Raw genomic sequence first — 13,954 nt, 5'->3', positions numbered from 1 at the left:
AACTCTAGCCTATAAAACTTCTCATGCACAGAGAGACGTGTCTTTAACTTGGAAGGAGGACTATTTGTATTTGTGTGATCATGCTTTTAGCCAAACTTGGAACTGCCTTCCTACCTAACTGGATATACTTGGAACTGCCTTCCCACCTAACTGGATATAGAATTCTCTTTCCCCATACCAGCATTTTTATAACATTATCCATTACTAAGCTAACAGGCTACAAATCAATGTAATAGAATTTGACAGCTTTGAGTCATATTTCCTAAAGTGTCCAATTGTGACCATAAGCAAATATATCCACCCTTACACATAAGCACCAAAAATTTGCCAACCCATAAGTTAAGTTCTGTTAGGTTTCTGTTTGTTTATTTGAAAACATTAGTCTTCCCCTTTTCCACTAGGTATATAGGTAGAAAAATAAATGAAGTCAGCACTCTTTACGTCTCACTAGAATAAACTGTGACTCAAATACTGTGAGTGGTTATTTGCAAGGCTATAACTTTTTTAATGACAGATTTTCCTAAAAGAAACCACTATAACATCTGTCCAAGTACTCCAGAGAAAACAAAAAATACATAAAGATTAAAAGTCTATTACTTTAACAGCACATTGCCAAACACGGACAACTAGGATAAATGCCAAGAAACCTTAAAAAATAACTTTAAAAGATGCAACGTTCAAGCCATTCAAACGCGTAGGTTCCACAAACAACAGGAAAACAAGTCCAAGAGCAGTTCTACTTGTGCATGATGGTAACTCAGACTGTACTTCATCAAAGTTCATTCAGGTGTTTCATAGGCGTCTGAGCAGAGTTTGTTTTTTCTTCCTTGCTTGGAGATGTGTACACAGATTAGAGGAGAGGAAAGTCTTCCAGATGCTGATGTAAGCACAGCAGGCTTGGTTCCCCTTGATAAAGTATGAAGGCAGATTTAGTTGACTCAAGCTTTATCAGTTTCCCTAGTGAAAAGTCTTATGCATGCTGAAATAGACGAGTTACTGAATTTGTCATGCGAAGTATTTACATAAAGTGAGGTCAGTAACCCGACAGAATAAAAAAGGTAGTTGTTAAATTATTGTATAACCTTTTACAACTTGAATAACTTTGTGGGTAAGTGACACTGACGTTCAAACTCCTCAAACATACATTAACAAGAAACTATTTACTGCGTGAAGAGGCACACATCATGTAAAACATACACTTCATGGGAGGGATTCCTGCATAGCAGGAAAGTCGCTACCACTACATAACAAATGGCTATGCCAACAGTCAAAGCTGCCACGAAAGGGTACAACATTAGAATTCCCTTAAAATCTCAAGGAGTGTTTGCAATAGCACAGATGCCTTTCGGAGAGTAAGTACATGTTTTGTTCAGAAGGGTATTTTTCACTGGAAAATCTGAACATCATGTAAATAAATCAATGTTCTAACTGGATAAGATTTAAGGCAATGCTACTCAGACCTGAGGGAAAAAAAATCCAAAAAAGTTTGTTTTTCTTCTGAATCATGAACAGGTCAAAATCAACATCAAAAAGCATTCTTCCAAGCATTCAATGCACCTTTAGGTATTATCAGCATTACAAAATAGAATCTACTTTCATACTCCAAATATGAAATGAGAAATTGTTCTGTGCTCTTCCTTGAGAACTGTAAAAAAAAATGCATGGCAGCTTAGGTAATTAATATTAAAAAGTACCATGAAAATGAAGACTACTATACCTGCTGCACACAAAGGAGCCACACTGCTGCAATCAGTGCTCCAGAATATTCGATTTCTCTTATGACTGACTTTGGTGCAGTGTGGAACGATCATGGGTTCATAAATTAACTGTTGACATTAACTACAGACTAACAAATGATGATTAGACACAGTAAGTTCAAAAATTTTACATTTTGCTCCTGTTTGGCTGCTAAAGAGCAGCAATTTAAATCGATATAAAAACTTCTGACGACAAAGCCTGCTATACAGATAAAGTACATAATCAAAAATTAAGCAGCAATTAAATTTCTTATTTAAACTTATCTGGTATAGAATATTTACACATTTGGGAAGAGAGATCTCTGAAACCACCATTCTCTTTACTCACCTCTTGCTCTCTGCCCACCCCAGCCCCTCCAAATCTAAATCAAGTGCCCTGAACTATATACACCTGTACTTTGGCTAAGCCGGCTAGATGTGACTCCTACGGTCTTGGTCTGGAAGAAAAGACATAAAGTCTCAGAAGTCATTTGCAGCCTTCTTTTCTGAACAACAGTGTACTGTAGTCAATGAATCTGTGCTTTCACAGCAAGCGGGGGAAAAGGGTCCCCACACTTCACTCCCCAACCTGAATGGGGCAAGATCAAATGCCATCAGCTCGTTGCACCACAACAGGCCACCAGAGAAAAGGGAAAGAAAACGATCAGGACAAAGGCAGCAGCTATCAACAAAAGTTTCCCAACAAAGGAACCTCTCCTCCCTAGGTTCCCAAGGAAATAACACTCCCTCCTCACTCTCCCTCCCCTAGCACACAAAAAAATTAATTCACATCACGAGAACTTGGTACTCTGGTTAAGTGTCAGGTAAGTTTAAGAAAGAGAAAATCCGTCACTTTTTATACTTTAACTGAGACATAAAACTAACAGAACACACAACATCACTGTGAAAGTAACTTCCTAAAACAGATCCAGTCTACAGAGTGCAACCAGGAAAACTTAAAGGAATATAGTTTGTTCACAATCTGCCGTGTACAGGATATTTATATTCTTTCTATGCCATATAAATAGCATTTATATAGCTTACACATTCAGACACATGCACTGGGACTTTTAGGTAGTACAAATTTCTTCACAATCACATGTGCAAATTTTACAAATCACTAAGTGAGTATTAGTAAGCTTAGGCTGGACCATGTCTCGTATTATCTAACAAATTTAGCGGGGGTTCAGAATCATCCATTGGAAGAACCAGGCGTGTTCCTCGAATGACCAGTTCATGGTCCCCAAATGCAAGCTCCCGATCCAAGGCATCTTCAGAACTGTTTCCCATAAATCTCCTTGGGGCGCTGGATGTGGCCGGTTCAGTGTTCACAGTAGAATCTCCATATGTCAAACTGATGTCACCATCATTGAGAATAAGATCAGAATCATCATCTTTCAACTGTTCCTGGTTCTAAATGCAAATAAAGTAAGATTTAAGAATTTTTGAGAAGTTCAAGAGACATTTCCAATAGGAGTATTTTCGAGGATCCCCCATTTAAAACCCTTAAGTGGTAGCCCACTGCCCTCAGGATAAAGTCTAAAGTCCATACCTTGGCTTAAAATACAGCGTGACTTGGCCTCTTTAGTTCCTCTCCTGCTACAATCTGCCCCTCCCACACCAAAGGCCCCATTGTCTGCCAACCAGACTGAAGTGTGACAGCTGCCCAGACTCCTCGTGCTTTCTCTTACTTTCAGGTCCTTCTACATGACCCCTCTTTCCCTTCAAATGACTAACATCCTTTTATCACTTTTGCTCTGAAGTCTTCCTTGAGCTTCTAGGACTAGGTTAGCTGTCCTTCCTGTGTGCTTTCGTGGCATCCTATACTTGGCCCTCTCCCTGTAGTGGCACTTACCCTTGAGCTATAACTGTGTGTGTATCGATCTGCCCTCAAGAGGCTTAGAGTCTAGTGTGTGGCAGGAGCAGACCGATTCACATGTGGTGAAGACACAGGGTGAATGCTACGTAGTCCAACCACCTAATACAGTTTGGGGTACAGAGAAACATATCAAGCCCTCACTGCAGCTCCATAAGCTTTGGTTCTCATGGAAATATTACGACCAAAATAGTATACTTAAATAAGGTTCTACAAAAGGGAAAAGTATCAGGAATACATAGTCCCATTTTGGCAAATAAAAAATGTGTGTATAGAAAAGTCTTTTCTTCTTTATGTTTCTGTATTATCTGAAATTTTATTATAATGAGTATATATTACTTTTAAAAAACAGAACAAGCCATTTTTTCTAAATGACTTTAAAGAGAAAGGATCATTCTAAATATTCACATTGATCTAGCATAAAACAGTCTGTCATTGATGCTCCTTGAGGGAAGTATATTCTCCAGCTTTCTAAATCCCATGTCTGTTTGAAAATTTTGAATTTGTCTAAGACCATCAAATAGACTGAGAAGACTATTAGACAAAATCTAAAAAGGAATTTAATCTGCTGTTGCTAGAAATTCCCCTAAATACTCAAAGACCAAAAAAAGTGTGAACTGAAAAATAAACGGCTGGGTATGGGTGGCACATGTCTATTGTCCTAGCTCCTGGGGAGGCTAAGGCAGGAGGACTGCTTGAGCCCAGAAGTTTGAGGCCAACCTGGGCAACACAGCCAGAACCCATCTCAAAAACAAACAAACAAACTCATATCCACCAACCAGCCCAAATCCCTTCCTGTCTAATCTAGTTAGGACAGTAAGTCTATCTAACCAGTATCTATCACTTAATTCAGCAATACTCACAAGCTCTGTGGCTCCTTCACAGGTCCACAGGGGCTCTTCAGCACCTTCTAGTGTCTTTATTAAGTTTGAGGTTTGGGGCAATATCTATCAAATTTTAAAATGCACATGCCTTTTGACCCAGTGATTTTACCTTTAAAATCTATTCTATATACTTTTACACAGTTAGGTAAGTTTATATGTAAAAGAATATTCACTATAAGTATTGTTTATAATAGCAAAAAAGGAAATGACTGAAACATCTATCCATAAGAGACTGAATACATGAATTTTGCTACAGCTATGAAATGGAATAGGACGTAGCCATGAAAAGAGAAGGTAAGACATCTAACATACTCACATATAAAGGTATCCATGATGTGTCAGTAATTGAAAAAAAAAAGCAAGTAATGGGACAATATGCCTATTATAATCCCATTTGTGTAAAACAATAACAAAGCCATATATACACATATTCATTTGCAATAAAATATAACAGGAAGTATCCACAGTGAGCCTATAATAAAGACTGCCTCGAGGACTGCAGGTAGGAGGAAGGCAACTTTGATTTTTCATTTTGTACATTCCATACTGTATGGATATTTGGCCATGAGCTTGCTAGTTTTATAACTAAAAAAAGCAATTAACAAAGATAATATAAAAAATTACGTTTGGGCCAGGTGCAGTGGCTCATGCCTGTAATCCCAGCACTTTGGGAGGCCAAGGTGAGTGGATCACTTGAGGCCAGGAGTTCAAGACCAGCCTGGCTGACATGGCGAAACCTCGTCTCTACTAAAAAATACAGAAAAATGAGCTGGGTGTGGTGGTGCACACCTGTAATCCCAGCTACTTGGGAGGCTGAGGCATAAGAATCGCTTGAACCCGAGAGGTGGAGGTTGCAGTGAGCCAAGATCGCGCCACTGCATACCAGCCTGGGTGACAGAGCGAGACTCTGTCTAAAAAAAAAAAAAAAAAAATTAAGTGTGATGGTTGTTATGGGTTAAATTGTGTCCCTCCGCAACCCCCCACCAAAAGATGTTGAAGTCCTAACCCCCAGCACCTGTGAATGTAACCTTGTTTGGAAATAGGGTCTTGTTTGGAAATAAGGTAGGCCCTGATTCAATATGACTGGTGTCCTTATGAATAGGAGAAATTTGGACACGGAAGTAGGCATGCACACAGGTAGAACCCCATGTGAAGATGAAAGTAGAGATACATAGTGATGCATCTATAAGTCAAGGAAGGTCCAAGATAGCCAGGAAGCCACCAGGAGTTAGAAGAGAGGCCTGGAGCAGATTCTCCCTCACAGCCTAGAAGGAACTGACCCGGCCAACAACTTGACTTTGGATTTTAGCCTCCAGAAATAAGAGATGATAAGTTTCTATTGTTTAAGCCATTCGGTTTTGGTACTTTGTTACAGCTGCTCTAGGGAGCCTGTTGTGTTTCGCTACATTCCAAGGACACAGGGTTGTTGTGGACCTCTTCTGGCTTTTGGTGACAGCGAGTGGGTCTCTGGAATCCAAGAGCCAAGCTTCACTGCCTGAACCAACAGAGCTGGCTGACTTCTCTGCACAGTTATGTGGGTTAACAGGGCATGGTGGAAATGGAGACAATGTTTGAGAGGCGAGCCTGGGCAATGTGGAAGGGAGAGGAGGGGCAACATGGTGTGTGTGCCCCATCTCACAGGCACAGTCTGTCAGAAACATGCACTGACACGACATAACACAAAGCTGTAGGATGCTCCTCCCTGGCCCAGATGCCACCCCTACTCTGCCTACTCTCTCCTGTCCATTTCTTATACAATCTGGTTTCACATGAGGTTCACTCACAGGGAATGGGGGCACGGGGAGGGAGGTGTGTGTGGTGCATGTCTACACAGCTTCACTACAGCTTCCCCTCTCAAGGTTCTGCGTGTTGCACCTAAGTAGTCAAAACTGGTGGGCTTTGTTAACAGGGGAGCCTATATGATGTCATAGATTATTTCTGAAAGGTTTGTTTAGAATGAAAGGCTTTTTCTTTTTCTTTTTTTTTTCTTTTGATACGGAGTCTCACTCTGTCACCCAGGCTGGAGTGCAGTGGCATGATCTCTGCTCACTACAACCTCCACCTCCCCAATTCAAGCAATTCTCCTGCCTCAGCCTCCCGAGTAGCTGGGATTACAGGTGCACGCCACTGTGCCCAGCTAATTTTTGTAATTTTGGTAGAGACTGGGTTTCGCCATGTTGACCAGTCTGGTCTTGAACTCCTGACCTCAGGTGATCTGCCGCCTCGGCCTCCCAAAGTGCTGGGATTATAGGCATGAGCCACCACGCCTGGCCAGAATGGAAGGCTTTTAAAAAAGAACTTGAAAAATAAAAACGTGCACATTTAAAAACAAAGGCCAGCTAGCATTTCTGTTATTTTTTTCTTAGTAGCAATATTTATCAAATTACCAATCACATTTTGGTAGCTAAGGAAAAAATATGGAATTCAGATTCTATCTAGATATGCTCATGTGTCCCAGAAATGTGGAACAGAGGCAGATAGCTTTCCCAAACATCCAAAGGTTGGGAGGTGTGAAATAATAGACCATCTGTTTCACTTTAGGGATGTCAAAGTTGTTTTAAAATCCTCAAAATGTAACTGAGACAACCCTCATTTGTGGATGAAAGCATACACATTTAGTGCTGAGCTCAGGACACATACTGCAAAGAAATGAAAGCCAGCAGGGAAATAGAACTATTTACTAAAATCACCCACAGTAAGATGAGGCATGATTCTATATCTGTTTTCAAATGCTGTTTCAAAGGCTGTGAATTATATTTATAGGTTTCAGTGTATTTTCTGGTTGAGCAAAATATGCTTAAATTCCCTTTCATGGAATTTATACCTCAAAGGCAAAAAACCAAACCAAAATAAAATAAAACCAGTGACTCATCCACAGAGCAGATAAATTTAACTTACTGAAGAATTTAGTTTTGGATAAAACCAACTTACTTCGTAAGCCTGGGGGCTGGTGAGGCACCTGGCGATGGGTCCACAGCAGGCAGGGAGTGTTGTTGTCAGCGGAGGCCCGCTGTGGGTCAGCAGAGGCTTCAGATAGCTGCGGTGGTTAAGGAAGAGCTGTGGTCCTTTCTTTACAAATTTAAAAGAGCAACTCGTTTGATAATAATCACCATCACAGTATAGTAACCACTTCGGAGGACAGCAAAGGGCTTTCACATCTATGGTCTCATTTCCTCCTCACATGATGGCAGTGAAACAGCAAAGGGGTATTTTATCATCTCCACTTCACAGATATGGAAACTGAGGCTCAGAGAGGTCAATGACCTGCTTAAAGCTACACAATGAGGTAAATGGGGACCAATCTGCTAGCCCAAATTGGTCTGAATTTCAAATCTTGTGCCCTTTCCACTACATCACATTGCTTTTCTGATTTTACTAAAACCAAAAGGAACATCACTGTAAATTGAGCACTAAAGGAGATAAGGGAGAAAGTAAACAATGTTAATGGCCAGAGAGGAAAGTAAATGTTCCAGTAGAACATAGTAATAAAATGGTTTTCATCATTTATTGTGAATTCAGCTGGCCTCTTGCATGCTATAAGTTGAAACTTCAGTATCAGACTGACTGTTTACTTAGGAAGCTATAAGAAGGAAAGGCAAGTCAAATCTCAAGACATTTTAAAAAACTATGTATCATGAGGCCCTTTATCATAGGCCCTCATTTCAGTATTCATTTATTTGCCAAAAAATAAAAATAGACATGAGAATATATGACACTCAGAAGAAAAAAGAGGGAATCACAAGAAAAAGGAGAAAAGGATACAGACACACAAATTCCCCACTTTATTTATTTATTCATTTATTTATTTTTTTGAGACAGAGTGTCGCTCTGTCACCCAGGCTAGAGTGCAGTGGGTGATCATAGCAGGTACGTGCCACAATGCCCAACTAATTTTTTTTAATTTGATTTTTGCAAAGACAGGGTCTCACTATGTTGCCAGGGCTGGTCTTGAACTGAGCCTGCCTCAAGCAATCCTCCCACCTCAGCCTCCCAAAGTGTTGGGTTTGCAGGCATGAGCCTCCATGCCCTCCCTCCTCATTTTCTAAAATGAGACCCTAAGGTGGTTCTCAATTAAAAATGAGAAAGTCAGAGAAAATTTCATGAATCCTCATATTAATACATTCTAAGTAAAGATTAAAACACTGTATATAAACACGCTTTATAAAACATTTGGCCAAACACAAAGCTACTAAAAAACTGGAATGATGAATTCTACTAGCGTTTTGAGTAAAGAAATGACCAGGTCTTCATCTTCTGGTACTGAATGGGTAGTACTGAGGCTAACAAGTCTTGATGTTTGACTCTACAAGAAAAAATTCCTTAGAAAAAAAAACTCACCAGATGTTGACAAATGGTTTTAAAAAAAGAAAAAAAAAAGGAAAAAAAACCTAGATAGTCCTGTATTTATTAATGAAATTAAAAACTTTCTCCTACAGAAAGCTCCAGGCTCAAATGGCTTCACTGGTAAAACTTTCCTAACATTAAAAAAAATAATAATAACACTAATCTTATCACTCCTTCAGAGAACAGAAAATGAAGGAATACTTCCCGATTCATTTTATGAGGCCAGCTTAATCTTGTTACAGAAACCTGACAAGGACACTATAAGAAAAAACCACAAGCCAATATTGTTCATAAAAAGAGACACAAAAATCAGATGCAAAATATTAGCAAATTAAATCCAGAGATATACACAAAGGATAACACATCATGACCAAGTGGAATCTGTTCCAGCAATGCAAGACTAGTTTAACATTCAAACAATCAATCAATGAAAATCAAAATAACAGATTAAAGAAGAAAAATATAAACACATGATCATCTCGATGCAGAAAAAGCATCTGATACTAAAAATTCTCAGCAGACAAAAACTCATGATAAAAACTCTCAGCAGACTAGAAATAAAAGAGAATGCTCTTAACCTGCTAAAGGATATATCCAAAAACGTATAGCTAACATCGTACTTAATGGTGAAATATTGAAAAATTTCCCTCTGAGGTCAGGAATAAGATAAGAATGTCCTGTATCATCACTTATATTCACCATTGCACTGAAGAAGTCCCCTAAAAAAGCTGATGTAAAAAGACACAAAAAAGAAATACAGGGATTGGAAAAGAAAAAAAAATAATTAGTCATAGATCATTTAATTATGTATATAGAAGACCAAAAAGTATCTATTAGAAATCATAAGTGAACTTAGCAAGATTGCTGGACCCAAGGTCCATATATAAAATCAAATTTTAGGCTGGGCACAGTGGCTCACGCCTGTAATCCCAGGACTTTGGGAGGCTGAGGCGGGCAGATCACGAGGTCAGGAGATCGAGACCATCCTGGCAAACACGGTGAAACACCATCTCTACCCAAAATACAAAAAATTAGCTGGGCGTGGTGGTGGGCGCCTGTAGTCCCAGCTACTTGGGAGGCTGAGGCAGAAGAATCACTTGAATCCGGGAGGCAGAGGTTGCAGTGAGCCGAGATTGCGCCACTGCACTCCAGCCTGGGCAACAGAGTGAGACTCTGTCTCAATAAATAAATAAATAAATAAATAAATAAATATCCAATTTTCTATCTATATATTTACATCAAACAAGTATAAAACAGAGTAAATACTATTTGCAATAGGATCAAAAACATCAAATACTTAGGAATAAATCTAATGAAAATGTACAAGAGCTGTGTACTGAAAAGTACAAATCATTAATGAGAGAAATTTTAAAAGACCTAAATGAGTGGAGCAATATGCTGTGTTTATGATATGGAAGTCTCAATATTGTTATGATATCATTTCTCTCCAAATTCATTTATGGATTCAATACAAACCCAATAAACTTGCCAGCAGTTGTGTGTGTGTGTGTGCACATGCACATGTGTGTAAATTGACAAGCTGTTTCTAAAATTTAAAGGAAAACGCAAAGCACCCAAAATAGCCAAGGCTATACTGGAGAAGAACAAAGCCAGATTTTAATTACTCTACTGGATAGCAAGACTTATTATAAAGTACAGTAATAAAAAGGGTGTGGTATTGATATAAAAATAGAGAAACAGGATTAAAAAAGAGAGTCCAGAAACTTATCCCCACTTATACAGCCAAGTGATTTACAACAAAGATTGTACTGCAATTCAGTGGGGTAAGGATGATATTTTTCAATAAATGGTGCTGCATCAACTGGATATGCATATGGAAAAAAGTAGATCTTGACCCACTATCTCTCACCATGCACAAAAATGAATTTGTGATGGATCAAAGACTTAAATGTGATAGTTAAAGCAATCATACTTCTAGAAGAAAACAGGAAAATATCTTCACGACCTTGGGATATGGAAGATTTCTTAAGACACAGAAAACACTAACCATAAAAGGTGAATAAAATGGACTTCTAGCCTGGGCAACAAAGTGAGACCCTGTCTGTATAAAAAACTTTTAAAAACTAGCTCGATGTGGTGCCATGCACCTGTAGTCCTAGCTACTCAGGAGGCTGAGGCAGGAGGATCACCTGAGCCCAGGAGGTTGGGGCTACAGTGAACTATGATTGCACCACTGCACTCCAGCCTGGGTGAGAGAGTGGGAACTTATCTTAAAAATAAACAAAATATAACAGACTTCATTAAATTGAAGAACTTCTACTCCTTAAATACAGGATTAAGAAAATGAAAAGGCAAGCTACAGACTGAGAAAAAATACAATAATCAACAACAAAAAACCCAATTCAGGAATATAGAGAGAACTATAAATCAATGAGAGAAAAAAACAACTCAGTTAAACAATGGACGAAAGACTTAGACTTCACAAAAGAGGATATCTAAATGGTCAAAAAACAAGAAAAGGTGCTCAGCCTCTCTGGTCATCAGAGAAATGCAAATTAAACCATATGAGGTATCACTACACACCCATCAAAATGGCTAAAATTTAAAAGGCTGAAAAATAGAACTCCCTTAATTTGCTGATGGAAATAATCATAAATTCACCAAGTTGGTTAAAACCAATTAAACTGGTTGCAATCACTCTGGAAAACTGGTTGGTTGGCAATGTCTGTTTTAAAGCTAAACAGGCCGGGCAAGTGGCTCACTCCTATAATTCCAGCACTTTGGGAGGCTGAGGTGGGTGGATCATGAGTCCCGGAGTTCAAGGCCAGCCTGGGAAACATGGTGAAACCCTGTCTCTACATTGAGAAAAAAAAAAAAATAGCTGGGCGTGATGACATGCACCAGGAGTCCCAGCTACCCAGGAGGCTGTGTTTAGAGGATCACTTGAGCCTGGGAGGCAGAGGTTGCAGTGAGCCAAGATTGTGCCACTGCATTCCAGCCTGGGTGACAGAGCCAGACACTACTGCAAACAAACAAACAAACACACAAAAAACATGTTAAACATATACTTGTCCTAAATTCCACTCTTTGCACTCCTTGGTATATACCCAAGAGAAATGAGTGCTATGTCCACCAAAAGATATATATTCATGCAGGTTTTTGTAATAGCCAAAAGCTAGAACCAACCCAAATATTTATTAACAGTAGACTGGTTAAAAACAAAAATCCTGTAGTATATTCCTACTACAGAGCTCTACCCTACTACAGCAATAAAAAAAGAATGAATTGCTGTTACATGAAACAATAGGGATAAATTACACAGATGTCGAGTGAAAGAAGCAAGACAGAAACGAATACCTAATATATGAATCCATATATATAAAGATCAAAATCAGGTAAAACTAACCCATGTTGATGAAAGTCAGAATCATGGTTACCCCTTTGTGGAGGGGGACAGAGAATGTTCATTTGTATCTTTGTATGGGTGGGAGGCACACAGTTGTTGACACAGGTTGAAATTCATTAAGCTGTACACTTAAGATTCGTGTACTTTATTGTATTCAAGTTATATCTCAATTATAACAAATCATTTGCCTACACAAATGAACTGAAATCTAAAATAATGAATATTTAATTATATCAGGGCACTAGGTATTAAAATGATCAGGTCTTCATTGAGTAGGACTTAATAGGGCAGTACTGAGTCAAACAAGCCTTGGTGTTTACTTCCATAAAATATACAGAAGAATAAGCTATTATTCTACGCTTTCTCAACATTAGGATCATTGAACTGTTTTATATATTATGTAGAAAATATACAAAACATTTTATGCAGAAAACTCACTAAAAAATTATTGCTAAATTAGAGGGATGAAAAAGCCCCAAGAGATATGAGAGTGGCTTATATCCAAAACCCTGACAATGGAGCCAAAAGTAATGACATAATCTTTAAAAAATTTTAAGAGCCAGGCTCTCTTTCTCTAATGGGAGTCTTAATACCCCAGATATGCTTGCATTCTTGTTTCCATACAATAATTTAATTTTGAAGTACCTGCAAGCAGTGAATGCAAAAATTACCAAACAGAACATGGTAAGTAGTAGCTTCTACTCATTAAGTGTCAAGTGATTTTTCTTAAATATACAAGGCTTTCATCAGAAAGTTGAAAGCAAGGACAAATTTCTTACACGGTTGTCTCCAATTTGCTTCAATAGAACATAAACCAAGTTTTGAATCATTTACTGATAAATCAGAGCCTGAAAGAACTCCATGGCTCTTTTTGCTAGGTGAATTTTCAAATAAGAAATTAATTTTAATAATGATAAAATGTTTAAAAGGCATGATTTAAAGCAGTGGTCCCCAACTCTTTTGGCACCAGGGACCGGTTTTGTGGAAGACAATTTTTCCATGGACGGGGCTGGGAACAAAACAGTTTTGCGATAAAACTGTTCCACCTCACATCATCAGACATTAGATTCTCATAAGGAGTATGTAACCTAGATCCCTCGCAAGGGCAGTTCACAACAGGGTTCGGGCTCCTGTGAGAATCTAATGCTGCTCATCTGACAGGAGGCGGAGCTCAGGTGGTAATGTTCACTGGCCCATTGCTCACCTCCTGCTGTGTGGCCCGGTTCCCAACAGGCCACGGACCAGTACTGGTCCGCGGCCCGGGAGTTGGGGATCCCTGATTTAAAGAGGTTATAGAATATCAACACTACTCAAAGTACAGCTATGAAACAGACTTACAAAAGGGCAAGAAGGAAATCTGGCAAACAAAAACATTAGCTATCTGTGGCATGCTGAACAGAGAGAATCTCCTAGTCCTTGGAAAGGTCAGGGGAAAAAAAGTGTATTGCTGAACAGCGCAGTATTGAACATTATCGCATTTTGATTTCATTCTCATGCTTTTTCCCAAGCCTTTCCTCTCTTACCCTGCCAAGTACGCAGACAAGAACCAAGAAATACCTTCTGTGGGATTCACTAAATTAGCTAAAGGACAACAAATATTAAAGTTTGCTCAATAAATAAACCTATATATCAAAGAAAGTATGTCATATTTGGGCTTTGGTTCCCTTTACACAGCCAGCTTCTGAAATGACCAGTCCCTACGGTTTCATGGGTTTGAAGAGGAATCTGTCTGTGTGGGTTTCCTTTT

At 38.9% G+C, this 13,954-nt stretch overlaps 1 protein-coding gene across 2 annotated transcripts in view; it reads right to left on the bottom strand.

Moving 5' to 3' along the window:
* Positions 1-481: 481 nt before the first annotated feature.
* SLC9A6 (solute carrier family 9 member A6) overlaps positions 482-13,954 on the bottom strand; it is a 61,505-nt gene continuing 48,032 nt past the window's right edge. For both annotated transcript variants that reach the window (XM_054676917.1, XM_016944230.2), the window contains 2 exons: positions 7,428-7,533; positions 482-3,149 (listed from right to left, as the gene is read on the bottom strand). In XM_054676917.1, coding sequence (XP_054532892.1) covers positions 2,877-3,149; positions 7,428-7,533 — 379 coding nt within the window. In that variant the 3' untranslated portion in view covers positions 482-2,876. The remainder of the gene's footprint in view (positions 3,150-7,427; positions 7,534-13,954) is intronic.

This window comes from Pan troglodytes, chromosome X (assembly GCF_028858775.2).
Source record: "Pan troglodytes isolate AG18354 chromosome X, NHGRI_mPanTro3-v2.0_pri, whole genome shotgun sequence".
Classification (NCBI taxonomy): Eukaryota; Metazoa; Chordata; class Mammalia; order Primates; family Hominidae; genus Pan; species Pan troglodytes.
The sequence above is the reverse complement of the archived record's forward strand: the minus strand, read 5'-3'. Positions and strand labels throughout refer to the sequence as shown.